General features: G+C 44.9%; 3 protein-coding genes across 10 annotated transcripts; all 3 read right to left on the bottom strand.

The window, feature by feature from the left end:
• slc4a2a (solute carrier family 4 member 2a) lies at positions 1 to 16,581 on the bottom strand. Of its 3 annotated transcripts, XM_046409542.1 has the most exons (21): positions 15,612 to 16,581; positions 15,000 to 15,153; positions 13,934 to 14,144; positions 13,731 to 13,846; positions 12,100 to 12,254; positions 10,162 to 10,342; positions 9,838 to 9,973; positions 9,591 to 9,735; positions 8,901 to 8,997; positions 8,614 to 8,798; positions 8,261 to 8,480; positions 6,876 to 7,079; positions 6,537 to 6,685; positions 5,188 to 5,382; positions 4,848 to 5,057; positions 4,092 to 4,181; positions 3,825 to 3,991; positions 3,484 to 3,737; positions 3,223 to 3,392; positions 970 to 1,143; positions 1 to 339 (listed from the first exon to the last, which is right to left on the bottom strand). In XM_046409542.1, exons 1-21 carry the CDS (start codon positions 15,663 to 15,665, stop codon positions 259 to 261), a joined length of 3,348 nt encoding a protein of 1,115 aa, XP_046265498.1. In that variant the 5' UTR covers positions 15,666 to 16,581; the 3' UTR covers positions 1 to 258. The 3 variants fall into 3 exon arrangements, with proteins under 3 accessions (XP_046265498.1, XP_046265499.1, XP_046265500.1); XM_046409543.1 differs by lacking the exons at positions 13,731 to 13,846; positions 13,934 to 14,144; positions 15,000 to 15,153; positions 15,612 to 16,581 and adding an exon at positions 13,267 to 13,348; XM_046409544.1 differs by lacking the exons at positions 12,100 to 12,254; positions 13,731 to 13,846; positions 13,934 to 14,144; positions 15,000 to 15,153; positions 15,612 to 16,581 and adding an exon at positions 11,347 to 11,543.
• A 2,507-nt stretch (positions 16,582 to 19,088) lies between these two features.
• On the bottom strand, positions 19,089 to 22,076 carry ttc19 (tetratricopeptide repeat domain 19). 5 transcript variants are annotated; one of them, XM_046409550.1, is made up of 12 exons: positions 21,925 to 22,076; positions 21,625 to 21,710; positions 21,562 to 21,591; positions 21,217 to 21,308; positions 21,016 to 21,126; positions 20,888 to 20,926; positions 20,647 to 20,703; positions 20,500 to 20,561; positions 20,322 to 20,416; positions 19,791 to 19,966; positions 19,530 to 19,692; positions 19,089 to 19,443 (listed from the first exon to the last, which is right to left on the bottom strand). In XM_046409550.1, the coding sequence occupies exons 1-12, from the start codon at positions 22,017 to 22,019 to the stop codon at positions 19,286 to 19,288; spliced, it is 1,164 nt and encodes a 387-aa protein (XP_046265506.1). In that variant the 5' UTR covers positions 22,020 to 22,076; the 3' UTR covers positions 19,089 to 19,285. The 5 variants fall into 5 exon arrangements, with proteins under 5 accessions (XP_046265506.1, XP_046265504.1, XP_046265505.1 ...); XM_046409548.1 differs by having other exon boundaries at positions 21,793 to 22,053; XM_046409549.1 differs by having other exon boundaries at positions 21,562 to 21,710.
• Positions 22,077 to 22,516: 440 nt separating this feature from the next.
• LOC124069968 (zinc finger protein 664-like) lies at positions 22,517 to 27,271 on the bottom strand. 2 transcript variants are annotated; one of them, XR_006845131.1, is made up of 4 exons: positions 26,766 to 27,271; positions 25,456 to 25,594; positions 23,487 to 25,295; positions 22,517 to 23,401 (listed from the first exon to the last, which is right to left on the bottom strand). XR_006845131.1 is itself a non-coding variant. In XM_046409537.1 (3 exons), exons 1-3 carry the CDS (start codon positions 26,787 to 26,789, stop codon positions 23,956 to 23,958), a joined length of 1,503 nt encoding a protein of 500 aa, XP_046265493.1. In that variant the 5' UTR covers positions 26,790 to 27,271; the 3' UTR covers positions 22,517 to 23,955. The 2 variants fall into 2 exon arrangements, 1 of the variants encoding a protein (XP_046265493.1); XM_046409537.1 differs by having other exon boundaries at positions 22,517 to 25,295.
• Between the last annotated feature and the right edge of the window lie 441 nt (positions 27,272 to 27,712).

Here is a 27,712-nt window from a genome sequence, read left to right as displayed (position 1 = left end):
TTTTAAGATAAAATTTGCATTTAATGACAGAAAGCGAAACACAGCCATACATTTTTCCTTTAGCGTGATCTTTAAAACAGGATGTGTGATACAGTAATCATCAGACTTCATCACAAAAACAAACCCGCTCCCCAAAACAGAAAATATAAAATCATGATCTCAGAAGTGTGTACAGTCCACCCGCCCAGTGCTGCTACAGGATACATCACATATGTTAATGAAGGCAGCGGATCGACCAATCACGAGGCTGCTGCTGGGTCACACAGGCATCTGCATCTGAGAGTACTCATCCTGTCCCTCCTTCTCCTCCAGGTGAGGCTCTGCATCGTCAGCATCCAGCTGCAGGATTGTTGTCATGGTCACAATTCAATAAACCAGACATGATTCAAGTCGTTTGTTGAAGTAAACAGCTGCTCCCACCATCAGTTCCTTATTTTTATAACAGATGTGATGTATGAAAAAATATCTGCTGTTGCTGATGTTGTAAACCATATTATCTTCTGCTGTGTTTTGTGGGCTAAATGTGGTTTATCTAAAATATCTAAAATATCTGATCTTATTCTTGCAGGCCCTTGCACCTGTTGTAACATTGTAATTTACCAGTTATGGGACTAATAAAGGATTATCTTATCTTATCTTGTCAGGGTAGTTGTGTGGCAGCACGTGGACAGCATAACACCTGCTAGCTACAGTTAGCATATGGTAAAATTAGTGGTGGAAGAAGTATTAAGGTATTCTTCTTTAGTAAAAGTAGCAGTACTACAATGTAAAATACTTAATAGCAAGTAAAAATCCTGCACTCAAAACAAGTACAAAAACATCTTAAACAAAATGTATATTAAGGTATAAGTACTCATTATGTGTTATATTTCTTGCCAAGTTGTTCAGTGTTATTATTGGCTGTTCTGGGTTAATGATGATGTCAGGATGACATCAGTGTGACATCAGCGTGAACAAGGTGTGACTTACACTCTGCAGCTCTCTCCACGTGAAGAGGCGGGGCAGCAGCAGCATCCTCACTGGGATGGTCAGCAGCAGCATGAAGGGGAACGCCAGCGCCGCCGCCGTCGCCATAACGACCCACAGAAGAGACAAACAAGTCAGCTGCACAAGAGTGAACAGGTGCATCCTCAAAGTCCGCACCTGTGAGAGCGCAGAGACACAGAGAGACAGGTGAGATAAAAACAGGTAGGCTGATGGGCAGTCTCTGTATCTGTACATGATGTCCCTTTTTAAGGGGAGTTTGTCTCGGCAATGGACTTGGATACAATGTTTGCTTCAAAAAAAGGCAAGCAAATCCCAGGGTCAAGACCCTTAAGATAAACAACTACCAAGTCACAACTGACAAGTCCCAAATCAAGTCAAAATCAACACTTCACGTAAAAAACCACCAACTTGTTCCAAATACATTCTGAGTCAAACAACAAATCCTGAGTCAAGTCCAAACAAAGACACAACAAGAGAAGACAACTTTATTTGTACAGCCCATTTTTACAAGCAGTTTGTCTCAAAGGGCTTTACATAACATCAGCAACATCCTCTGCCCTTCGACCCTCACATCGACTGAGGAAAAACTCCCAGAAGAACCTTTAACAGGAAACAATGGGAGAAACCTCAGGGTGAGCAACAGAGGAGGGATCCCTCACCCAGGACGGGCGGACGTGCAGTGGATGTTGTACAGGCAGGAGAGCAGCTAACAACATGAGATGTGGGATAGATGGGGAATGTTCAGTCAGGGGAGAGCTGATGGAGGCTGATGGAGGCTCCTGGTGGGCAGGCTGGGCCGTGAACAGGAAAAGCAGGAGCAGCAAGTTGGTTGATGAGCAGAGGAGAAAGGAAAGGAGGGGAGAGGAGAGGAGAGGAGAGAGGACAGGAGAGGAGAGGAGAGGAGGTGGCTCTTTGTATCCTGATGAGTCCCCCAGCAGTCTAAGCCTATGGCAGCATAGCTATAAAATGGTTCAGTTACTTGAGCAGGCCTAACTATCAGCTCTACCATAGAGGAATGTTTTTAGCCTGGACCTAAAGGTGGAGAGAGTGTCTGCCTCTCTGACCCATGGAGAGACTTGGTTCCACAGTAGTGGAGCACAGTAGCTGAAAGCTCTACCTCCCAGTCTGTTTTAGGGGTACTGGGAACCACTTGCAGACCTGCATACTGGGAGCAAAGTGTTCTAGTGAATGTGAATGTGATTTTCTTTCCAGCTGTCTAGTTTTCTGTTTCAAGATGTGTGGATTTGAATTGCACCAGAGAGCTACTCTATTCTGGTTAGTGACCTTCGTTTTCAGAGGGGCTACAGAATTAAGGGTCACAAGAAATTATGTTGCAGTGCTATCTACAAGAAGGTCTACCTGTGAGGAAGCAAAACTGACACAGTTGCCCTCCATTGTATTAATGTAGGGTGTAATGGCAAGCTCTGCTGGAATAAGTTCTTTAAATTCAGATACTGCTGTGTCAGAAAGGCATCTGCTGCGGTGGATCTTTTTTCCAGGAAAAGTATAGTTTGCTAAAGCAAATTCAAATGTTGAGCAAGTGGAGGGAGTGAAAGAAGCCATAGCTAAGTAAGCCAGCGATCTGGCTACAAGAATATAGGCGAATGGATAAATACAGGCAGTTTTCTAACAAGCTTGTGGACTAAGTTCAGGTTGATGTAGTGGTGTTTAACGCTATAAAACGCTATGAAAGTTACAAAAAGTACAAAATATGCAGAGAGCGTCTAACACACAGCAACAGAGCACTACATGCACAAACAGGAAATGACTCAATACACTTACCATGAGTTGGAGGAGTCCCAGTACTCGAGACTGACCAGTTCCAAATCAAGAACAACAAGTCCTAACTGGGCATAGGACGAGCTGGTCAAGTCAACAAGAGCAAGTTCCAGATCAAGTTCACAGCCCAGTTAATGTGAGCAAGTATTGGATGAAGACTTAAGTAAAGACCAATAAAGTATGAGTCAAACAAGTCCCAAGTCAAGACCAACAAGTCTAGGTCAAATTGTAAAAATTGCTTTTGTAATGTAACCTTTCATATTCCTATTTTTTAGAATCATCAAGTCATTCCAAGTCAAAAGGTTAAAGTCTAAGTGAAGTCATGAGTCACTGGCATGGAAATCAAAATTTGTTTCAAGAATAAAGTCACCAGACCCAGGTTTTGAGTCTGACTCAAATCAGTGTCATGAGACTTAAGTCAGGAATTGTGGTTGTAATTGAGGAAGTGGGGCCAACCTTGCGGACATAGTTGTGGTCTGGGTGGTACTTCGGGGGCATCAACAGCAGGATGAGTCGCTCAGTGAGCTGGATCCCGTTCAGAGACATCACACCCATATAGAGAAAGATCCCAAAGAGCACTGCTAGAGGGATCTGACGCAGAACCTCCCCAATCACGATTGACAGACCTGCAGGTGATGGCAGGAACTGGATCAGAACATTTAAGACAACAAAGACAGAAGTCTTGGTTGTGGCTGCACTGTATAATGACAGTTGTACCGACTAATACAGCCACGAGGAAGCCTGTCACCCTCTGCTCCTTGACCTCCTGGATACGGGGCTTGTCTCCGGGGGCAACCGCTTTGCTCATGACAGTGAGCGCGTTGGTGTGGGTGACGGAGCGAACTGTGGCAGCTGATAACCATGGCAATCCAAACAACGCTGAGACTCCACCAACTACCACGATGATGAGGAGGTCCAGATGAAAACCCGTTCCCTTCACCAGCATCCTTTCCTTCTTACTGACAATCAGCCTGAGAGACAGAAGCAAGAAAAACTCTAATTATTTCAGGTCAAAATAGAAAACAACAGATACAGTGACAAAAGCAAAGTGTTTGTACGCTGTGATCTGGGACTCCATGAAGATGAGGATGAAGACAAGGATGGCCGGCAGGATGCTGGCGGCCATCATCCACACAGGAAACTGCCCGTCTGACCCCAGAGGAGAAATCAGCCATCCACGTTTCTCCGGACTGGACACTGAGAATCCACTGGGCACGTTCAGTTTCTGTCAACCATTAGGAAGAGTGGAGAGTAAATGTCGCATTGTTTGCTTGGCTTCAAAATAGAGTTCATTTTACAAGTGTTCAAATCTGCTCTTGTCTGACCTGGGTGTAGGTGTCCTCCACACTATAGTCCACCAGCACCATGATGAGGATAGCAATGGGGACGCCAAAGTCTCCAATGATCCTACGGAGCTGAAATATGCATAAAACCAGTTTATTGATCAGTTATTTGGTTTGAAACAGCAGACACCAGTAAGGAAGGCATCCCAAAAGGTAAGACCTTACATTTACACCCAGGAGACACTGAACGCCACAACCAAAGTACCAAGGCATGAGACTGTAGGTGGTGACAAGAATGATCATTTTTTGTGTGTTTCGTGTTGTTTAGAACAAAGTTAAAATTCTCTGTTAAAATGGGGGATCAGATGCTCACATGTCATTAGCTGTTGCAAGACAAATAAACTTTCACGTTGCATTTGTACATGTACCTGTGTCTACATGAACATAGTGTCTCCTTCTGTATCTCTACGTGTATAGTACTTGTACCTGTGAACGTATCAATTGAATCTGTATCCACACTGTATACTTGTATGTGTATGCACATGTGCTATATATGTATATGCACATCTACATATATTGTGTATTGTGTATACTAAACTTGTAACTGTATCTGTACCAATATCTACCAGTTTTTTTTATTTGTACCTCTGTATGTACCCATACTCCAGATGTACCTATACTGTATACAGTACATGCGTATCTGTACTGTACCTGTACTACGTGTTTGTGTATGTAACTGTGTCTTCACCTGCATCTACACCTGTACCTGTATGTATCTGTACCTGTACTTGTACTGACCCTGCCAGGGAAGAAGGAGCTGTTCTTGAACTTGCGCAGGTAGAAGGCGATGAAGTAAGTTCCCGCCATGAGCACTAAAGACAGCAGGGCTGTATTTGGTTCTCCAACAACCTTCCCAGGATTCCCAGCGACTAAAGTGTTGTTGCACAGAGATAGAGAAAGTGTGTTGTTTCCACGGTAACAGTTTCGGAGAGGATGCTCCTGAAAAATCTGGAAAAAGACCAACACAAAGATGAAAACCACCAATGTGGGTTTATATTGGTCACTGGCTAGTTTAAAGCTCTGGCTCCTTGATGTCAGCATCACAACAATTATATCAGCCTATGGCCTCTGACCTCACCTTAACTAGTTTGGCGAAGGTCTCATAGATGAAAATGAGAGAGATGAGGAAGGAGAAGATCTCCTGAGTGAAACGGGAGACGAAGCGAACCAAGATGCTTCCCTCAAAGGCCACAGTGAGAAGAACAATGAGCACCAGCCAGAAGCCGATCCACACCCGTCCTGTCAGATACTCGATCCCGTTGTCTTTACAAAACTACACATAAACACACACCAGACGGGTTTCATGGTGAAGTTAACAAGATAGCAGCAACATCCTGGATCACCTGTAGTGATTCTGAACGATCAGTTGCATCAGCACAAGACACAATAGAGTGTGAGATTAGCAAAGTTCACAATAACAGGAACAAATCCAATGTTGTTTATTTATATCCTGTTGAAGAAACAGTGCCTGGTAGATGGCAAGGGTTGATACGAAACAGAATTTACATCAACTTAAAGCCCTGGCTGGCAGAAATAAGAACTCTCAAAATTATCTGACACCACATTTGTAATATTATAATGTTTAGGCAGCCAATTTTGAGAGTTAGATACAGTAAGAAATAATATCTGCATTACAAGTTAAAGAAGAAACTTAACTTAAAAAAGAACTTCTCAAAATCCAAGGTTTAAAGAATTTCCCCTCGAGGATAAATAAAGGAATTCTGAATTATTCTGTGTTTCCAAAGCTTCCAATCGGGGATGCGATGGTCCAACTTTTTCTTTACAACACTTCAGTGAATCTGCTGATAGTGAGAACCAGTTCCATATCAGGACTGTCTCTTTCCAAGTAAAAGCTCTCTGAGAACTTCAAAGCTTATTTCACTGTTAACCTATTTGGAATCACTTTTATTCCTCATGTGAGTTAACATGAGGTCTGGCACTAAAACCTGAGTCTAAGGTCCACATCAACCCAATTTAGACTTAAGAACAAAAACATTCTCCACCCCATATGTGACATTCTGTAACTGAAGTTCAGTTCTTTGGCAAAGTGATAACAAGGAGGACCACACGATGTGACTGAAAACCTCAGAAACAGGAAGTAGACCTGGTGTTTCATTAAAAGACTGTTTCCTGAGTGCTGTGTGAACCTTCATAATTTGATCAAAGGGAAGCATAAACACAGCAAGACCCTTTGGGTGGGCCATAAATGTTTCACTAAGTTCCAGGTGAGGAGGCAGTGTCACCATGGTTATAGTGATGTTTAATAGACATTATATGGGAATAAACACAGAACATAGAAAATGATTCTGAATGAAAACTCTTGTCTCTTGTCTGTTTTGTGGACTTACAGAGACAATATTTCTAGACATGTTTGTTACATATCATATATTGATAAAGGTGTGTAGATTTTCTGTCAGTTGAGCTCACAGTGTAGAAGGCCTCTTCAAACACCAGCAGCGGTCCAGAAAAGCCAATCACCAGCAATGGCTGAGCGCCCAGCACACTGAACACAATGCCCTGCATTGCCGTGGCTACTATCAGCTCCGACACACCAATCAGACCCTCTGTTTTCTCACCTGTGTCACAGGAAAGGGAACACAGCTGTAGAACCTTCACAGGTAAAGATCTCTGAAAACTATATGTTGTGTAATAACTTCAGAAGGGCCGGGGCAGTGTTTGCTTCAACCAACTTGTGTTTGAGAACTGCTCAACTGAAGCTCATCTGGTAGTTCAGTCTCAGTGTCTGTTTCTGAATTCCAGACTCACCCAGAAGTCCACCAAAGGTGATGGCAGGCGACAGCGCAGCAAAATAGATGAAGATGATGGCCGCCATGCATTGAGGGTTCAGAGCATCTCCAAGGTCACTAAGGTACTGAGGGTAGCGTCGAGTCACATCTTTGATCAGCCCTCCGAAAAGACGACCCGAACGCCTCAGGGGCTCATCACAAAATTTGGAGGGAACAAGGGAATCTGGAAGATAAAAGAGGACTGTTCATGCTGTTCCAACATCACATTTAAAAATGTAAAAGAAACATTTACTGTTACATGCTAATTTACCTTGAAAAGAAGATGGGGACTTCAATCCATATGTGCAAGATTCTTTTACTTTTACTTTAAGTCTGTCATATGTGTGTGATTATATATATCGATATATATAAGATATGGGTAAGACCACTGACTTTGGGTGTGGCAACATTTAACTGGGATACATACACACATTCATACATAGCTCAGGGATATATGGATGCTTCGAAAACTAACATCTACCCAAACAAAGCAACTACTGGGACTGGCTCCCCCTTCCACATCAGTGGTCTCTGTTCAGAAGAGTGCAGTCCTAGGAACAGCTAAGTTACTGCACAGAACCCCCAAACTCCCAGGCCTCTGGTAGAGGACACAAGCTTGAGGAAGACACACACAGGACACCCAGAGGAAGTGAGAGAGGGATTTATATATATGTGACACACACCATCATATATAAATGAGGGTTCTGTGCAGTATCTTAGCTGTTCCTAGGACTGCGCTCTTCTGCACAGAGACCACTGATGTTGTACCTGGAATCTGCTGGAGCCTCTCTTCCAGTTTGGGGGTCACAGCCCTTGGTGCTCTGACTACCACTGGCACCACTGTTGCTTTCACTTGACACATCTTTTATAGTTCTTCTTTCAGCTGTTGGTAGTTTTTGAGCTCTTCATGTTCCTTCTTCTTGATTTTGCTGTTGCTTAGGATTGCTACATCTATCACTGCTACCTTAGTCTGTTTTTGCCAACCACCACAATGTCTGGGTGGTTCACCATCACCATTCTGTCAGTCTTGATATGGAAGTCCCACAGGACCTTAGCTTGGTCATTGATAACCACGTTGAGAGGTGTCTTCCACTCTGACTTTGGGACTTCCAGCCCATACACAGTGTAGATGTTCCTGTATACTATGCCAGCCACTTGGTTATGGCATTCCATGTATGCTGCCTGCATTTTACACCCTGCCTGTTATGTGCTGAATTGTCTCAGGGATGTCTTAATTCGGACAATTATAAGAGTTTTTTAGGATGCTCACATCTAATAAAGCCTAAACCGCCCCAAAACATACATAGTAACAAAACATCACTGACATGTGTACCAATTTAAAAAGTTCCTCTGATGATAGCCGACCTTCATCTGGCGGAATGCTGCTCTGTTTCTCCTGCAGTTTGCCGCTCTGCTTCTCTTCCCTCTTTCGAAGCATTTCTCGTTGAAAGCGAGCAACTGAGTGGAGCAGCTCGTCATCACCAACCTCCAAGGGCGGGAGAACGACACTGCAGTCCAAAAAGCAGTTGATGGCTGTGAGCAGGTCCTGGCGGTCATCAGCCTGGTACGCTGCCTCATGGAAGTGCTGAAGGAGCACACAGAGGCAAAATTCATTATATAGTATTTAGTACATTACATTGTTTCCATGCAGTAATGCAGCTTCAGAATACTGATTCAGTATTTGGCACCATCTGGTGGTCAGCTCTGTTGGGACTCACTTTGTCTGACATGAGGGTAGAGATGGATCGTCCAATTTGGTGGTAGTCGATGTTGGCAGTAGGTGGGCCAAGCAGGAGGAAGAGGAATCTCACAGGGACAGGAACCTCCAGCACAGACTCCAGCAGAACTGCCTCCTGCAGCCGCACAAACGCCATGGAGGGCTGGTCCAGGAAGCCCACACTGCCTGCAGGTGCAACAGAGGGATGCACTACCCACTGAGCCTGCTGCTGCACAGATCAACACATGAAATGGAAGAGATGTTGAGCATGTGATGCGTGACACATACCCACAAGGACGACGGTGGCCTCGGCTCTGTCTGGAATCTTCTCCATCAGCTTCACTTCATGTTTGGATCTGGAGTGACAGAGAGGTGGGGCTTCTTTCTGAACACACAAACACACACAAATACACACAGGAGATTAATGCAAGTGTACAAAAAAACTAAGTAAATCTTGAAAGGTCTGTATTACATTTGCATGCTGTGTTGATGACACTGAACTTCTGCTGTGCCTGGAAGATATCTCACATCTTAAGATGAACCTGGACCTGTAGGTTGAGCTCATGTTCCTCTAGAGGAAAGGATGCTTACATTAAAACCTGTCCATCACTACTGACAATGCTGTGGAAGTGTCACGTTGGGCAGTGGGGTTCATAATCAGGTTTATTACCAAGTATGTTGAGCTGCAGCCACAATTCTTAAACTCTAAATCCCTAAAACACTGAAGAGAATTCATTAAAAATACTGTTTGTGGGGGATTCACATTCAGTGTTTGACAACATTGATGTTTTAACAGAAATACAACAGCTGATGTGATATTGTGCTCACTGGCTCGCTCCTTTTGGTCATATGACTATCAAAATATACAGGCAGAAAAAAGGTGTTCAAATCACGTCTTTGAGTCTTCAATCATGACAACCAACATAAGTAGATTGCTGTATTTTTAAAAGCCGCCCATTCAACTATTTTTCTTTTTACCTTGTTTGTCTCTTCGTCAGCCTCTCTGTGATTAGTCGCATTGATGGCGGGCTCTTGACCATTTTGTCTGTCTATCAGGGTGGCCATGTTGGCAGCAGAGATGGTCTTGCTGAATAAGCTTTGATCTTTCTCATCACTGGGGTGACTGATGAAACAAACATATATACATACATAAATATCTGTGATGGATGGACAGATGGATGGACGGACAGATAAATGGACAGATGACTATATTTTGGACATGAACCTGTGTTTGAGCAGCAGAGCTCTGAGAACGTTGGCTCGGTCTTCAGCTTTGATCTGATCTGAGATTACCATCTGCTCCACCACCTGTTGGGCGATCCCTGGCAGGGTCTTCTGCTTCAAGTCCAGGAGCACCGCCCCTGAAAACACACCATGAATTCACACACTGACATCACACACACTCACATCATGACAAGGAGAATTTCAGGGGAAATTAAGAGTTACTTAAGATAAAATGTAAAAGTTTTTAACATTAAATTAAAATTTAAAATGTCATCGTTTGTCCACAGGAGGCAGCAGAGAGCCTCCTCCTCTTCCTCCTCCTCACCGTGGGAGATGGTTTTGCGGAGCTCCAGCAGGGAGCGAAAGGACAGAGAGGGGATGTGAGGTCTCCCCCAGCGCTCTGTCTCCTCCTCCACCTCCTCTTCAAACTTGATCCATCGAGCCGTCTCCCTCCACTGTAGCTCCTGGTTCCTGTCAATCACCAGCTCATTCAGCTCCACGAACACCTAGAAATGAAGAAACTTGACTTCGTCACGTACTAAGTATTTCTTATATGGAGACAAGGTTTATGTCAAGCTACACCTTCAGAACGCACAATACCCGTCTTTTAACGTGAACCTGACACACCTAAAACAAAGTCTTGACCTTGTGGGAACCTTTGTTGTCCCTAGTGAGTGTGTGTCCCATTAATGTCAGTGTGCTGACAGATTCACGGCACCCACATCTTTACTATGAGGACTGTCAGGACACGGTACTGACTTGCCTTGACTCCCTGAAGACTTACCATAACCACTACTTACCTAACTACATCCTCAACCTTTACCTTGCCCATGCCTGCCTAAAACCAAACCTCACCCCTAAAATATAATGCTTTTCTCTCCGTATTGTAACTGTATGGACAGAGATATGTACCCCCATATTCCACAGGATGACTGTACTTTAGTTCACTGTCCTCACAAGTACAGAAAACAAACCTAAATATGTTTGTATTCAAAGTCGCTTTTTGGGGACTTGAACAAAAGACACGTCCCTCTGAGGCAAGTTAGGTTAGGCACATTTATCCATTGGAGATTCAGCCCAAAACCTGGTCAGAGTCCCCAAACATTAGACTCTAGTTTTAACTCACTGCTTTCATGTTTTTTGCTATAAATCAGACTGCATCTAATCAAAAAGGCATCAATGCATCTAAAAATACTCTAATCACAAGAACCACATCAGTAGCTTTTGTGATTAGATTTTTTTAAACTGTTGTTTCGGAAGAGAAAACAATTACCTTCAACTTAGACCGGGCTTAACCAGGCTAAACTGGTCTAAATAAATGAAGCCAAACTGAAAAAACTAAAGATTTCAGGCTGAACTGTGTCTGAATCATGACAACCAGAGGAGTTTAGTTCAACCAGGACAAACTGGACGAATCATGGAAACAAGACAACACCAAACAGAGATAAACTCACTGAAGGAAGACTGAAGTAAAGTAACTCAGACTAAAGCAGCATAACACAACTTGTACCTTGCTTTGTCGACTCTTCAGGTCCAATCCGACCATCCTGAAGACCAACACAAAATGAACTGAAATGGAGGCTGGCCTCTGAGTTTACCTCTACCTGTCTGACTCTACCTGTCTGTCTCTCTCTCTCATTACTCTCAGAGTCCAGTTTGTCCCTCGTTCACAATACCAGCTGGATTAAAACTGCTCAGACTCCTGTCTCGTCTTTCGTTCACCCTGTCTGCCTCATTTCGGACTTTTCTATTGTTTAGTTGTCGTCTTACAGCAAAGAATCACGTCAGCCAGACAGTCTGCTCCTGTTCGCACAGACCTGAACCAGCAGCTGATGATGAGGCCAGAGTTCACCTGAATTCTGCTGAAGTCTAAATCATCTGTCAGCCTGAAACAACATCCAGAAAGGATTCAATAAATTCAGTAAAAACTTCAACATTTCTGTAAATTGTCTCATTTCTCAGTCAGATGTTTCAGATGGATCATCAGTTTCATGAAGTAAACAATAAGGCTGGTCTGATGAAGCCTGTAAACCCTGTGAAGAGTAAATCATCATTTTGTCTAACAGTGTCCAAACTCTGGAAGCAGTTCAGAGGTCAGATGAGGTGTGAGAGATGAAAACAGTTGAAGTGTGTGCAGAAGAATTTGAAGGTGAATCAGCAAAAGCAGTTGAAAGGTGTCAGAGAGTGACAGCTCAACTCAGTTTGAACTGAGTGTATAATCATAAATTAATGAACTGGATGGTGTTTGGCTCCGCCCTATGACCTCGTGAGGCGTACGGTCTGGTCGCAGGTGGAGGTGGTGGAGTTGCGATTGTGCTCGGCTGCTGATCTGCTCCTTTGTGATGTGAACAATCGGCCCTTTGGAGCTCCGCCTCACCAGGTGCCGTCGAACCGCTGGAATGTCATCCAATCGGTGACCTGAGGGGGCGGGGCATGAGTGTGTGGTCAGAGGTCAGAGATTAAAACCAAGTTCAGTCCTTCCCACCATCATCTTTTGAGGCCCTTGTGCTTTCATTCTTTCTCTTTACTCCCCTCTTCCTCACCTGCCTTCAGTGAAAACACACACACATCGTGGTCTCATGGGAACTTTCTGCAGTCTAACTGGGTTTCAGGCTTGACTGAACTTCAGTGAGGAAACAGTAAAACGAGATGTGAACAGAAACACACACACACACACACACAAGCACTGACACAGGTGAGTTCACACTCCACAGTAATCAGCAGGTAAGCAGTTTCAAATTTCTGTAAAAATTAGATTATCTGTGAAACACAATGTTTTCTCATCATTTCTTGTTTCCCAGAACACAACCAACAGACAGCCAATTACACTGCAGTGTCAATCACAGTATGACAACATATGACAACATGTGGCTCTGATTCTAACTTTGGTTTATTCCTTCAAACTTGAACTGAATGTTGTGATGATCCTGTTTAACGGGAAGTTGTTTATTAGGTATTTTTACTTATTGTTTACACATTAACTTTTATTAAGTCTAGTATTTTCGAAAATAACAAACAGAGCTGTTTTTGAAAGCTGTGATGCCAGCAGATTTCTGCTTTAAAATCTCAACTTTTAATATTAATTTAACTTTACATCCCTGATATTGTTGAAACTTTTTAAAAAGTGCCAAAGTGTTTACTGCAGGTCTACAGAAGTGATTGCAGTTCTCGTCAGTTCCTACAGCAGGTGAAACAAACCCAGCAGGTCAAATGAGAGGAGGAACAGAATGTCTACTTACTGAGATCAGCCTTCAGTCAGTCAAACAGATGAAATATTTGATCACAACCAGAGCAGAGACTGACTTTATGTGAGACTGCAACCAGAACCACACACACACACAGTAACAATAGATAGAGGCTGTGGGCTCAATGTGTAGGAGGACAGCATTGTGTTCAGGTCACATGATAAAGATCATGAAGTGACAGAAACCTCTTTCATGTTGGACAAACGTTCCTTCAGTTTTGTCCTCCAATCGAGCTGCAGATTCACGTTTCATGAACAGCTCTGTGACGTTATGCTTAGACACATGGCACTTTGAACTAAATGCTAACATCAGTGTGCTGACATGCTGAGGTTATGGTGCATAGCATGTTAGCATGCTAGCATGAGCTAATCATCAGTAAACACAAAGGCTGATGTGAACGTCAGCAGTTCTGCAGGTGTTTGGTCAGAAACTAAAGTGTTGATTACATTAAGGTGATGACTTGACGGTAGCACTAGACGAACAGTCAGAGGATCACCAAGTTATTACAAGTGAAAATAAAGTTAAAATCAGTGTCTGCAGGCTGTTCCCACCAAGTGTGAAGCTAAAGTACATCAAAGTGTATTTGTGTAAAGTATAAATTAAATGTAGTTATACATAAAGTTAGGTAGTTTGAAGCAGGTTTACTGACTCTTGATGCCATCCAGGTCAACAGACATCAGAGTTTCAGCCTCGTCTGTGTCATCAGGTGTCGTGATGCAACCAGCTGAGAGGCCTTTGTGATTGGTCGAGATGGTGGGTGGGTCACTACAAAGGGGAGGAGTTACATGTTGAGTGGACTAAAATGAAGGTGAAGCGGAGACAAATACCAGACCTACCAGGTGAGTTACTCACCTGGCCAGCATGGTCGTTTGTCCATCATCCTCTTCATTGTATGACTCCTCCTCACATTCATCTTCCTCCTGGTCTTCTTCTATAGTGGCTGCAGTGTTAGGGGCAGAGCCTCGCCTTCCCTCCGACCTACTCTCGCTGATCCTCTTCCTCCTGCTGTCAGTGGACGGTTTGGACAAAGGATGGTGGACATGAAGAGAAAAGTGACGGTGATCTGCATCAGGAGAGAAAAAAAAATCAGTATGAGAAAGAGCATTAAAGTAATAAAAATGAGGAGGAACCCATCCTCTAAGAACTCCTAGTACATCCTCATACATCCCATGATCTCCTGGAAAGATCCTCTGACCTCAGCAAAAAGCCTGGAACCTCAATGAGGACCACCAGAACCTCTTTATACAATAAGGAGACACCATAAGATTCCATGAAAGTTCCTCCAAAACCACTTGAACCTCCTTAAAGATCCCTGGATTTCAGGACCTGTTTTTTCCGCAAGGACTAGGCTATTTCCCTAGAGGACCGTAAAATCCCTTCCCAGACCATCCTTACTATTTATAAAATGCTATTAAAGATCTGTGGGTCCTTCTGGAATCAGGACAGTTTTGCATCTCACCAAAGAAGGCAGAAGTTGTGCAAAGTTTAGGATCAATCCACTTCAAAACCAGAAGAAACCAACACTGTCAAACACATTCTCAAAGATGCCTGGTACCTCCACAATTTGTTGAACCTCTTTTAAGAACCTGGAACTTCTGTCGCCTCCATCCTTGGACCTTCCCAGAAATGCTGGATCCCTCTCCACCATTCTATAAGAAACCTTCTTAATGACTTTTACAATTTCCCAGAACCCTGTAATGGACCCCTGGAACTCTCCACAAGAGCTTGGACTGGACTCACAGAGATGGTGGACACCCCTCCAAAGACGTGCTGAACCATCTCAGGGATGCTCAGTACCCCTAGAGCCTCTTGAAACAACCTGGAACTGCTGCCAACATCCTAAAAAGTGAACTTGAACTTGATCAAAGACTTCTTGGACTACCATAAGATCAACTGAAACCAGGTTTTGGTGTCCCACCTTCAAAGTCTTGCTCATCATAGACTCTGTGTTTCTCCAGTGGGCTGTGAGCTGGAGGACAAAGGATCTGCTGAAAACCTTGAACATCAAAGGCCTTGTTCAGATCCTCCTCCTCTTCATCACTGTGGCAAAGTGGAGAAGGAGAAGGCAGAGACTGGAGGAGAGAAAAAGAGGAGCGATGAAGAGCCTAGATAACATAAATAATGAACAAGATTTCCTGTTATCTCCGGCTAAAGAATGTCTTGACACAATATTACTGACCAGCAGTGGCAGTAAAAGCTCTGTTTCTGCTTAGATCGGATCACAGTGAGAACCGAAAACCTCCTACTGTGCACTTTCTGTTTGTTGTGAGTCTTGCTGCATGTCATGATGACACTCCATGATACCACATTTTTAACTGATTTAAATAGTTGTGGCAGGTTACAGTAGATTTGAACAGCTTGTAATGCAGACTGGCCCACATAAGCTCACATTAAAGTTCCCAAAAACCTCACACTCATTTTAGTTCTTCAATGCCCCAAGAGTTTTCATTACTGAACTGCCTGAACCCACGGCCTTATTTAAGTTCCTGAATGCTCTGCGTCTGGTAAAACTGAATCTGTTGAGACTCACTGCGGTTGGACTGAGGGTGTTACCAGGACCCAGAGAGCTTTGATGATGGCTCATGGCTCCTTCAGGGGTCAGAGGTCAAAGTGTCTGATGTTCAGGCAGCAGAAACTGGAGGAAGAAGCACTGCGGGTTAAGAGCGTTACACGTTTAACATCACCTGTTCCCTCCTCAGTGTGATGAACCAACATCACAAGACACTGTGCTGCTATTGGTCAGTGTCACCCAATGCTGTGCTTACATCACCAACACATCATACAAGTAGTAAAAGGAAAGGTTTTACATAGATGTTCAGTTTTATTCGCAGTTTTGATTTCCTGCTGTCATTACTGCGCACTGTAACCTGAGAGAGGAAGACTCAGATGAGGAGTCAAAGGTCACACAGAGTGAGAGGACTGAGAGGAGCCAGAGAAGCAGAGTGAGTCAGCACATCAGAGAGAGGTGAGTCAGCACATCAGGTGTCTGTGATATGAAAAGGCAGACAGGGAGGTGTTTCTAGAGACAGACAGACATACAGACCAACAAACAGTTTTTCTGCTCTGTCTGAAGTGAAGGTGGACTGTCTCTGGTCTAGGAGCTGTTTGTTGCTGGAGGTTTGTCAGTTGACAGGTAACAGGCAGGTAACACACTGGTGTGTTGTGTTTACATGGGACGCATCCACGCTTTGGACAACAGAGAAACAGCTCCACCTCCTGGCCTGTCTCCCCACAGTGTAGAACGTCCTTATAGCAGAGCGGAAGCTTAGAATGGACCTAACAATTGTACTATAAATGTGCTCAGTTAGCACAGAGACATTACAGGTCTGCTCAGTGTCCCCAGTGGTGACGTCCTGACTGATGTCCACTTTTGCCTTTGTAAAGACAGATAGAGGTCAGACAGGTGGACACACATCAACAGAAAATGTCTAAGAGACAATTTGACAAAGTGTAATCACAACACCTTCTCCATCCCTCCATCCCTCCATCCATGTTTCCTCTCTATTGGTCACAGCCACAAAACACTAAGCAACAATAAAATCATCTTAAAAAAACTTTGGCTGTGAACATCCTCAAAACATGTCTTGTCATCCAGTCAGTGACGAACAGCTGATCTGAGTCCTGCCCTTAATGTCACCACGCGTGTGTGTGTGTGTGTGTGTGTGTGTGAAACAGGAAGCGAGTTGGAGCCTACCTCAGAGTCCTCGCTGCACTGAAAGAGAGAAATTATAATGCAAAGACTGAAACCAACAGAGAGAGAGAGAGAACAGGGACAGAGGGAGGATGGGGACAGAGGGGGACAGAGTGGGAGAGAGGAGGAGAGAGGGGGACAGAGGGGGAAAGAGGGGGAGACAGGAGGAGAAGGAAATGAAAAGACAGAAGGGATGAAAAGAGGAGAGAAGAAACAGAGAGGAAACAGACACAGAGAATGGAGGAAGGTCCAACTCTCTCTCTATAGAAACCTGATCAGCTGAAGGTCACCATGGCAACCGAGCTGTCAGTCAAGGTTAGTCCCGCCCCCTGGCCACACACACATAGCTGCAGGCTGAATGTTGGTCTAATGATGTCACAGATCTTCTGCATCATCACTCACCTGACTGTATCATCACAGGACACACAGCCAGGTAAAACTCACCTGACCTGTTCAGCTTTGTATCAGAGTAGAAGTACTGCAGTGGAGTCTTTCCTCGGGTTTAGTTACTTTAGTTTTGCAAGCTTGGTCTGTACTGGACACATGTTAAAACAAAATAAAACGTCTCACATATGGGGACTCCTCTCATGTGCCCTCCTCTCACTGGCTCCCAGACCTCGAGGTGCAGTCTGCCCCCTACTGGCAGACCACAGAAACTACAGCAGCATTCAAGTTTACAAAAAGACCCAAAGCTTACAGGTCAGACGGCAAACTGACAGCCAGACGAGAAGGTCACGATGACGTCATTCTCTTTTCAGGCTGATTATTTCACCTAAAAAATGCACATCTTTTTTGTGAATGACACTGCAGTATCATAACAAGAGAGTTTGCGTTTTTAATATTTACAATAAGATCAATATAAATAAATAATACATTTAATACATGCACACACACATGAACCATTCAATAATTCACATGTGCTTTAAAGAAAAAGCAGTAAATCTTCACATCTGAGCAGCTACAGCCAACACATTTTTACAGGAGAAATCCCTGGAAGCATCATCAATATAACTGATCAGTTATTGATTAATGGACTGATGGCTTCAGCTGCACTTACATTTTCATATTTGGTATGAAAATAACTACAGTATTTCCCTCTGAGACATAGTACGGCAGTAAGTGACATGAGAAGACTCTGATGAAAGACGAGTACCTCATATGCATACTTATGTCGGCCTAAAGTATTTGGTTGTATTCCACCTCTACCCCACAGCACAGACACTGTGGGTTAGGACGCATTCTGGTGGTCAGACTGGACCAATCAGAGTGAAGCAGCACGGTGACACGTCTGATGCCTCCGTGTAAACTGATCAGTAACTATTGATGTCAATGAACTGAACTGATCAAAGAGATGTGATCAGTGAGGTCAGCAGCTCCCACCTGTGTGTGTGTGTGTGTGTGTGTTCATACCTGGTTGCTGTGCTGAGTCGTCACCGTCCAGCAGAGACAGAAACACACTGGACCTACTTTTATACTACATCCCAGTGTGTGTGTGTGTGTGAGTGTGTATGAGACAAATTAACCTGTTAGCACAACAGCAATTACCTGCATACCTTCACCCGAATGTGTGTGTGTGTGTGTTAGTCAGCATGTTGTTCTCATGATTTCATTTAAACAAAGACCTGAAGATTCCCCTCCTCCCTTCTCTCCTGTTTCCCAGGCTGTTGTTTGTCTTGTTAATCCTCAGATTTCTGTTTGTGGTGTCCGCTGTTTGTTTAGTGTCATCATTGTGCTTTTATTTTGACATGTTCAGTAAACACAACAGGAAGTTCACCTGCGTCACGCTCTGTGGGAACCACACACACACACACACACAGCTGTCCACTCTTTACTTTAAGTATATGTCTGTATTTATATACTACTGTATACATATACAGTACTAGTACACATGGCATTAGTATTTGCTCATGTAATAAATTGTAATTAACATACACTGAAAAACACAGAAGTCATGATTGGCTCCAAAACTGCAGTAACTGTTTTTATTCATACTGTACTACTTGTATTACATCATACTCTAGTATTACTGCATGTTAGTGAAAAAAAGCACTCCTGTAACTGAAACTAACGGAGACTCGGGTTCACACTTGGTTTTGGATCATGTGGATCAGAACTGCTGCATTGAGTTAATTCACTGATCAACTGATCAATGAATGATCAGTTTTAAATAAACAGGTTTCATGTTGACTGATGATGATGTTTGCTGTTGTGTTACTGCAGCTGAAACCACAAAGTTTCCTGCTGGCAGGTTCATGTCTCATGTTGGTCAGAACCAGATGGTCTCTCCGGCCCCCTTAAATGATCGGACTTCCTGTCCACAATAGAGGATTTCTGATTTATTTCAGCCTGAACACACAACTCACAACACTGAAGTCTGACACACAAACCAGTTCATAAATGAGGGTTCATCCTGTGGAGAGTGCGAGCATGATCGAGGTCTTGGTGGAGGTGCTGCGGGAGGTCACTGATGGACTCACATCATCATCAGAAACCAAACACACAACACGAGTTCATCATTTCTGCGCTTCTTCTTCCTCCTTCCTCTCCTGGTTCCTTCTCTTCTTCACCTCCTTCAGTCCCTCTTGGATCTTCTCCACGGCCTCCTGGTCTCTGGCCTGCTGAGCCAGACACAGAGCTTCCTGGTAGAAACGCATCGAGTCCTCCAGCAGGCCTGACAAAAACACACAAAATGGAACATCAGTGCAGATCAGGAGCACCCCTGACCTCTGACCCCTCCTGACTTTTCACCCCTCTGACCTTTGTGCAGCAGGATGCCGGCCATGTTTCCCAGCAGCACGTGCTGGTCTGGGTGTCCAGCAGAGCGGCTAAGATTGACAGCCTGTTGGACCAGCACCAGGGCTTCATCATGGCGGCCCTGCAGATCCAAGATGGTGGCCAGGTCGCTCATGAGGACCAGAGTCTGACAGGGGACAAGATGATGACACTTCTGCGTTCCAGCAATTCAAAGCGAAGATTTTACCATTATGTTTGTGTTCCTGGTGTTTGTGCTGTGTCTACCTGTTGTCCTACCTGTGGGTGTGCGTCTCCCTGCTCCTGGCGGCAGATGTTCAGGGCTGTCTGGTAGTCCTGTTCAGCCTGGTTCAGGCGCAGCGCTGATGCTCGGTATCGAGCCCGCGAATCCAAACAGAGACCAAGCAGTAGGCGGGTCTCCTTCCTCAGAGCCTCCTGCTCCTCTGAAGACGACGACAACAGGATCTCTGAGTCAGTCTGAACCTGAATGCCACACTGTTCAGCAACAGCTGTTCAGATTGGATGCTCCAGCAGCAGCAGTACTGAGGTTTTTCATGTTTGGCTCAACTTTATTGAGAAGTTCTTGAACATTGGTTCAATCCAACAACAGCTCCGTGATAACCTCACATCAGTGCCTCACAGTCCACAACAAAAACTGGACTGAATATTGCGTCATAAGGGGGCCTTCAGAGGTCTAAACTAACTACAATATAATTTAGATTTTAGTGCAAAAATGTCCACAACAAAAAAAGACCCTAAAAACTGAAATAATCGAACCCGAAAGTGTTCGAGTCTGACCTGTCTGCTGCTCTTCAGGGACCTTCCCCTGTTTCTCCAGCTTGGCCTCCAGAGACTCCATACAGAACCTGAAACCGTGCTCTGCAAGCTCCGCCCTCACACACACACACACACACACACGCTGAGTACTCTGACAGGAAGCTGAGCTCACAGGTCTACAGGTAAATCCTGCTCTTACTTGTTCTGTTCAGCGTAGATGGTGGCGAGTTTTAGGGACATCTCAATGATGGCGTTGTCGTCCTGGAAACAGACAGGAAGTCAGTGAAGACAGAAACAGCTGACTGAACGGACAGACACACACACACACACACACACACACACTGACCTCCAGTGTTCCTCCTGACAGCATGAAGCTCATGGCAGCTTTGAAGAGTTTTTCTGCCTAAGATGAAGTAGAAGAGAAACAACAGTGATGATGATGATGATGAAGATGAAGAAAGGACCACAGGTTGGAACTGACTCCAAACTGGGGTCGCCCGCTCTACCAGGTGAGCTGCCTGGACACCAAAGACAGGCTACATACACAATAAAAATAACAAGCTCAGTTGTGATTGGACAGTACTCACGTTGTCCAGGTGACCCTGAACGTAAGCAAGATTCGCCATCTAAGGAAACACACAGGAAGGCGGTCAAAGGTCGTGCAGCTGCAGAGTTCCCACAGCTGCAGAGGTCAGAGGTCACAGTGACTGTTTACCAGACTGTAGGTGTAGATGATGGCCTGGTGGTTGTTGGTCTGATGAGCCAAAACGACAGCCTGATGGAGGAAACCAGAGGCTGCCTGCAGCTGTCCCCGATGCACACTGAGCTGAGGGAGGACAGGACATATTAAGTACTACTAGTACTACTACTAGTAGTACCACGGCTGCTGCTGCCACTCCAGTTACTGTCCTGCTACCTTGGCCTTCTTCAGCAGCAGGATCATCTCGTCTTCTTTCCTCCGAGCTTCGTCTTGCTGGTCTTCATCAGAACTGCTGAACAGGGAGAAAGCTGCTCACACACACACACACACACACACACACACACATATTTTATTAATTTCTTGGTGATAGTGAGCAGTAAAATGTGGTTACTGATAGACAAACGTGTAAAGTTTGTGGATTTCTGGATGCAGTTTGGTATGAAAGGCAAGTGCTGAATGAGTGCAGTTTGTATCCGCCTGCAGTCTGATGCGAGTAATGAAAAGGAGTAAAATCAGTGGATTTTTGAGTGTCTTTTGGTGTAAGGTGTTTCGTGAACTTACCGACTGCCGCCCACAGCAGGACTCCTCGTCGTCCTCCACTCTGTGTGCTGTGGACGTTTCTTCTGCTGGACTCGTGTGAGTCCACCCTTTCCCAGCAGGCCGAGCTCTTCTCCTCCACAGACTGCGTCACCGAGCCGCCGGCCTGCTGCCTGATCATCATACAGAAAACAAACTGAGCCATGACGAGCTCTTACTTTGAAATTCACCAACTGCTTGCACCTGTCTGTGTACCTGTCTCTGTGACTGTATGCCTGTCTCTCTTTTCGCCTGTGGTCTATACCTGTGAGCCTGTCCTTGGCACTCGGTGCGGTCTCCTGCACCTGTTTCTCACCTGTTGTTCGGGTGAGTCGGACACAAACTGACCTTCCTGCTGAGATCCGTCTCACGTTTCCCTCTGAGAACCTGAGCCTTCTCAGAATCCGACTGAGGACAGCGCGCCCAACACGGGAGGCCGCCATCTTCACTGTTTACATAACGAGCGGAAATGACGAGTGCGACTCCATGCCTTCAGAATAAAAACACCGGAGGAGAAAAAACCGAATTTTCATTCAGACTTTGGATTAATGGTAACGATGTATTCCAAAAACTGATGATTTTATTATATTAGGTTATATTGTGGGGAACGCATACTCCTGTTGCCAAAGGTGTCAGTTCAAGAACGTACTGACAACCATGATAATCATGGTGTGCAAACAAACACACCATGATTATCATCAACTAGGATCCCCTTAGCGTTTGGTTTATTTACTCGGTTGCCCAGTTCAGTTCTTCCTGAGTAAAACAAAACCTCATAAGAACCATTAAAAGGCATATTTTAACAGCTGAAAGCTGAATCACATGGATGAGCTGAATCCAGATCAGATCCTGGGTTTACCTGTTAGACACTGAAGGAACCACACTAATGTTCTGTACAAAACTTGGTGTTCACTGGTAAACACAAGAACTTGATGACAAGTTTGCAGGATGAAACGTGTTTTATTTCTGCTTGAACATGTTTCTGCATGGAGAGCCAGCCGTCATATGATTCACTTCTGCTTTCAGCTCACTGGAGCACGGTGGTCATAAAGAGACTCAGTATGAGACCAGAGGAGGACAGTCAGTGTTTCAAGTCACAAGTCAGTCTCCCACAAGTCCTGACTGCTGCAAGGCAAGACACACAAGTCCTCACTTAAGTCTGAGATCAGGTCCAAGTCAAGACCAAAAAGTACCAAGTCGCAACCAGCAAGTTCCAAGTCAGGACAAACGTGGCTTTATTTGCGTGCTGGTCTGAAGTTGTTAACGTTGAGAGAGTTTGTTGTGTTTGGACTTTTTAATGTTTTAATCTTTGGTCTCGAGGGCAAAGTCAGGTCCTTCACACTCAAACAGATAAGGGTCACGAGTCTGGTCTCGGACTTCAGCCATCAGATTTTGTCCTGATCATGTGACCCGAGTCCACATCTGTGTAATGGATTTCATTCCAGGCAACGACTAAAAACCTGAGCCTTCATGCCAAGTCTGGACCTCAGTCCTTAGGAGAGAAGACCTGCCAAAATGTCCTCCTTGTCAGTGTTTTGATCTGACCCGAAAAGAGAGAGAGCAAGATGATTTAATAAAAATGTTGGTCTGTTTCTTTAAAACTGATTTGGGTCCAAGCAGCTGATGGTTTTCTTTCAACGATTCTGGTTTTTGAATGACACAAACAGATGGGAGTTGATAAAAATAAAGAAAACGTCTGTGTGGTCTCTTAAGTGTTTCCGACAGCGAAGCAGATTCATCGTTTCTTAGTGTTACGTCTCAGTGTTCGGTTTGTTCTGTTACATCAAGTCAGCTTTGAAAGAAGCCCTGACAATTCGTTTCATTTCTGTAAAAAAAAAAAAAAAAAAAAAAAGTTAAACACTGAACATAATTCCTAAAATGACCATCAGCTCCTTGGATGCATCGCTAACCTGATCCATCTGAGCAAGTTGCCTTTAGTACGTTTAAGTGAGCTGTTAGCAGCTTCTGTTAGCAGACGACCATCACCGGATCACCTTGATTTAACCAGAAAAAATAAACAAAAACAAAAAAAATCTGATAAGAACATGAAGATGATTTCTAAGTGGATAACTGGAGGTTTGTTCTGGAGGGACATCAGAGACTGAAGCTTATGTATTTCATCTTCGTGTGTTTGAGCCTCTGAAAAGGCAAATTAGCGCAGCCTGTCAAAGTGTTTTCTCCATGAGCTGTGAGTCGCTGCTGTAGCACCACCTGCTGATAAACTACAATAACTAACTTCCTGCTGTTACAACACCTGCATGCACCTGTCCCCTTTCACCTTTCAGCATTTGGTGGTCTCTCCATACAACCCCCCCCACTTCCACTCCCTGCGGATGAGGGGGCTCTGAAAACCTCTGCCAGATGTGCTCCCAGGCAGCCTCACTTGGCCGGCTGGTGGTCAGTGAACCTCTTCAGGTGGTAGCGCAGCACTCCTTTGGTTTTGAAGGTCTTGCCGCAGCTGCAAGCATGTGGCCGCTCACCGGTGTGGTCGAGTTGGTGGACCCGCAGCAGCGAGCTGGTGAAGAAAAACTCTCCGCAGGTGATGCAGTAATGGCTCTTCTCTCCGGTGTGTTTGGATCGCTGGTGGCTCAGCAACGAGCCCGATGTAATGAAGCTCTGGCCACAGTCCTGGCAGCTGAACGGGCGCTCGCCTGTGTGGATCCTTTCGTGGGCCCTCCAGGAGTTGTGGTAGGAGAAGGACTTCTCACAATAGGAGCACTGGTACAGCTTCTCCTTGGTGTGGCTCAGCCGGTGCATCTTCAGGTAGTGAGCAATGGTGAAGCTCTTCCCGCAGTCATCGCAGGTGAACGGCTTCTCGCCCACATGGAACAGTGTGATGTGCGACCTCAGGTGGGATGACTGGGTAAATCTCTTTCCGCAGGTAGTGCAGAGGAACGGTCGCTCCCCGGTGTGAGTGACCATGTGGGACTTGAGGTGGGGCGACTGGGTGAACCTCTTCCCGCACTCGGTACATCTGTAAGGCTTCAGGCCGGTGTGCGTACGGTTGTGCAGCTTCAGACCCTGCAGGCTGGAAAAACACTTGCCACACTCGGTGCAGTGGTAGTCCTTCAGGTCCTCGTGGGTCCTCTGGTGGCAGCGCAGGCCGCTCAGCAGCTTGAAGCCTTTGCCGCAGGTGGGACATTTATGTGGTTTCCTGTTGGAGTGAGTGACCTGGTGGAGCTTTAGGCTCTGAGGGTTGCTGAAGGTCTTATTGCACTTCATGCAGGGCAGCAGCTTCTGGTTCTTGTGCGACTTGCGGTGAAAGTTGAAGCCCTGGTAAGAGACGAACATCTTGCCACAGACTTTGCAGTGGTAACACTTCTCCCCTTTGTGCACTTCCAGATGCTCGGTGAGCTCGTCCTGCTCGCTGAAGCCGTCCCCGCAGAACCAACACTTGAAAGGTTTGGTTCCTGAGTGCGTCCGGTGGTGGGTCTTCCAGTCCCTCTTCAGGGCAAAGGTCTTATCGCAGTATGAGCATTGGTAGGGCTGCTTGCGGTCGTGGATCTGTTGGTGGACAACAAGGCTCATCAGGGTCGGGTAGGTCTTCCCACACTGCCAGCACTGATTGGGTTTCTGTCCCTGATGGGTTCTCTGGTGAGCCTCCAGGTGAGACTGCTTGTAGAACCCTCTCTTACACTCAGAACAGTAGACCATCTTTCTGCCTGTATTTGTCAGGTGGCGCTGCCCCGGTCTCTGGTTACAGAGCTGAGGATGATCACCTGTAGAGAGAGAGAGAGAGAGGTCAGAGGTCAAGTTCAAGGTCTTTTCAGAGGTGACAGGAATGTATCAAATGACTCAAATGCAATTTATTTTTATTGTTTTTGTAATTAATTAAAAGATTAAAATGACTAAATTCAAAGTTTAGCTGACATTTCTTACCAAGAGAGAGGAAGTCCCGCCCCTCCAGCCACACCCTGCAGTCAATCAGTTCGATGGACAGTCTCTTGAGGACAGGATACGACTGGATCTCCACATCGCTGTCTGGCTCCAGTTTGATCTCAACGTCTTCTGCGGCATCCTGAAATCAAATGCCAAATGTTCAAACATTCAGAAAAAAGATGATGTCAGACGGTGTTTAAAATGCAGCTTTATTCCCTTCGGGGATAAATAAAGGAATTCTGATGGCTACGGTCACCGGCGCAAAGATGCTGAAGACGAGTTCAAAAGACGACACGGCGAACAACATGGGGGTCGAAAAGACAGTAAATACACATGTAGAGTCAACACTGGTTATCTTCACACTGTCACTGGTCAAACAAACTGTTAGCTTAGCATCAGATGTTATGCTATGAGCAGGTTGACATGTGAACAGCTTCCTGTTTCACTGACACAATGTCTGTAAGAAGCTGGAGTCAACAGAAACTGAAGGCTGGTCTGGAGTCAGTTACACAGCATCACATGAACATAACTGACAGTTTGAAGCTCTTCAGTCTGAGTCAGAGTTGAGTGCAGGAGTACCGGGCCACAGTACTGACCTCAGCTCACTGACACTTTTCTGGATCTGATCCAGAATCAGAGGCTACAGCAGTGTCCTCCTCTATCAGACAACACTGAATGAAACATGAAATTATGTCACGTACAATAGCAGAACAGTCACAGTGGACATTTTACTGCAGTACAGATCCTACTCACTTACTATCAATGCAAGACTTCTACTTGTAACCGAACTCTTTTACTGCGTTATATTGCTCTTACTGTAGCAAAGGGTACGAGCAGTTGCTCCAGCAGTGACTCTGCTATCACTGTGAGCGGTTTCACTGGTGTTGGACTTTAGGAGAACCGCGGGCCTCCACACCGGCTAACAGACATAACCGGAACCAAACTCCATTCACAGTTCCGTAGTTTTATTTTCTCTGTTCTTTAACACGTTTCACCTCATGTTGTGCTTGGCCAGAGCAGAAACAAACAGAACCTACTATGGACCTTTCTGCTTTCATTGCACCACATTTGTGTTGAGACCGAATAGACAACAGGACGATAATAATAAATTCTTCAATGTTTGGGTCAGTCCGGGTGTGCGGAGAGATCCGTAGCCTGCTGTCGGCTGTTATAGTCGCTCTGTTTTTGAATGGAGTTTGGCGGCAGGTTGCATCCCCTCTGATCTAGAGGCTAGCTCAGTTAGCTTGTCTCAGCTAACGGCTCCGGTGTAACAACTGGAGGGAGAACAGAGTGTCGGTCCGTGGGTTTACCGGTGAAGCCGTGTCGGTGTCCATCCCGCTGGTTCAGCCGCTCTATGAAGATCTGACGGTCCGTTTAGGCAGCTGACTGTTGAGTCAACTGAACAGCTAACAGGAGCAACTTGCTCTGTTGCAGCACGGCCACATTCTCTATCCCAGGATGGCGAAGTCATGGCCCGCCTTTCTCTGCCTCCGATTGGCTTACTCTGGTATTCTTAACCAATCTCACTCCGCCTACCTGAACCTGACCAACCCGATCGACGTAGTCAACGAGTACTCGCCAATCAGAAGCACACTACCATTGCTAGACTTCACCATCCTGGGGGAGGAAAAATGGCGAAAAGGTCAGCAGCTGGCGACTTCCGGGGTAAAGGGCTCAAAAATGGGGGACAAGTTTCCATAGCAACAAATCTTTTATGAAGACAGGAAGGAGATTGTGACATGATTGTGAAATTTGAAAAAAGACTGTAAAAATATTTCACTTAATGAAAATATTTAATTAATGAATATTATTTTTAATTTTAGTAAAAATAAAAACAGGAAATTTTGTAATATCTACTTTAAAACCTCAGAAAAAAAAAAAAAAACTGAAACAAAGTGCAGGGAATTTTCATCTTTATGAAAAGCTTGCAGCAGATAAAAAAATAATAATTTGGTTTGAATTCGTGTTAGTTCTGCATTAAAAAACAAAACTATTTTCTTCTGGAGTTCAGGCCGGTTCTGAAGGGTTTCCAACACTGAAGCAGAAGAGGCAGTTAGTTTGTGCAGCTCCAGGACCAAAGTATGACAAAAGCAGCAGGGACAAGACGAACTGCAGAGCTACAGGGGGGGACCTTCTGGTTTGGTTTCTGTCATCTTGTTTCAGTGTGATGAAGAGATGGAGAAACCTGCAGGAGAATAAAAACACACCGAGGTGAACACGTGCAACACAGTATGACGACAAAAGCTCAAATGATTAA

Source organism: Scatophagus argus, chromosome 13 (genome assembly GCF_020382885.2).
Source record: "Scatophagus argus isolate fScaArg1 chromosome 13, fScaArg1.pri, whole genome shotgun sequence".
Taxonomy (NCBI): Eukaryota; Metazoa; Chordata; class Actinopteri; family Scatophagidae; genus Scatophagus; species Scatophagus argus.
This window is presented reverse-complemented; position numbering and strand designations above follow the sequence as displayed.

Excerpts from the sequence above, each read along its gene's own strand:
- LOC124069968 (XM_046409537.1), bottom strand. The coding sequence starts at position 26,789 with ATGGACACCGACACGGCTTCACCG. Across the intron at positions 25,595-26,765 it reads ACACCGACACGGCTTCACCG|GATGCCGCAGAAGACGTTGA; the intron begins GTAAACCCACGG and ends ATTTGATTTCAG. Across the intron at positions 25,296-25,455 it reads GCGGGACTTCCTCTCTCTTG|GTGATCATCCTCAGCTCTGT; the intron begins GTAAGAAATGTC and ends CTCTCTCTACAG.
- ttc19 (XM_046409545.1), bottom strand. The coding sequence starts at position 22,019 with ATGGCGGCCTCCCGTGTTGGGCGCGCTGTCCTCAGTCGGATTCTGAGA. Across the intron at positions 20,927-21,015 it reads TCATCTACACCTACAGTCTG|ATGGCGAATCTTGCTTACGT; the intron begins GTAAACAGTCAC and ends GTGTTTCCTTAG. Across the intron at positions 19,967-20,321 it reads CCCTGAAGAGCAGCAGACAG|AGGAGCAGGAGGCTCTGAGG; the intron begins GTCAGACTCGAA and ends CGTCGTCTTCAG.
- slc4a2a (XM_046409542.1), bottom strand. The coding sequence starts at position 15,665 with ATGAGCCATCATCAAAGCTCTCTGGGTCCTGGTAACACCCTCAGTCCA. Across the intron at positions 7,080-8,260 it reads CAGCATTCCGCCAGATGAAG|ATTCCCTTGTTCCCTCCAAA; the intron begins GTCGGCTATCAT and ends TTTATCTTCCAG. Across the intron at positions 5,383-6,536 it reads TTGAAGAGGCCTTCTACACT|TTTTGTAAAGACAACGGGAT; the intron begins GTGAGCTCAACT and ends GTTTATGTGTAG.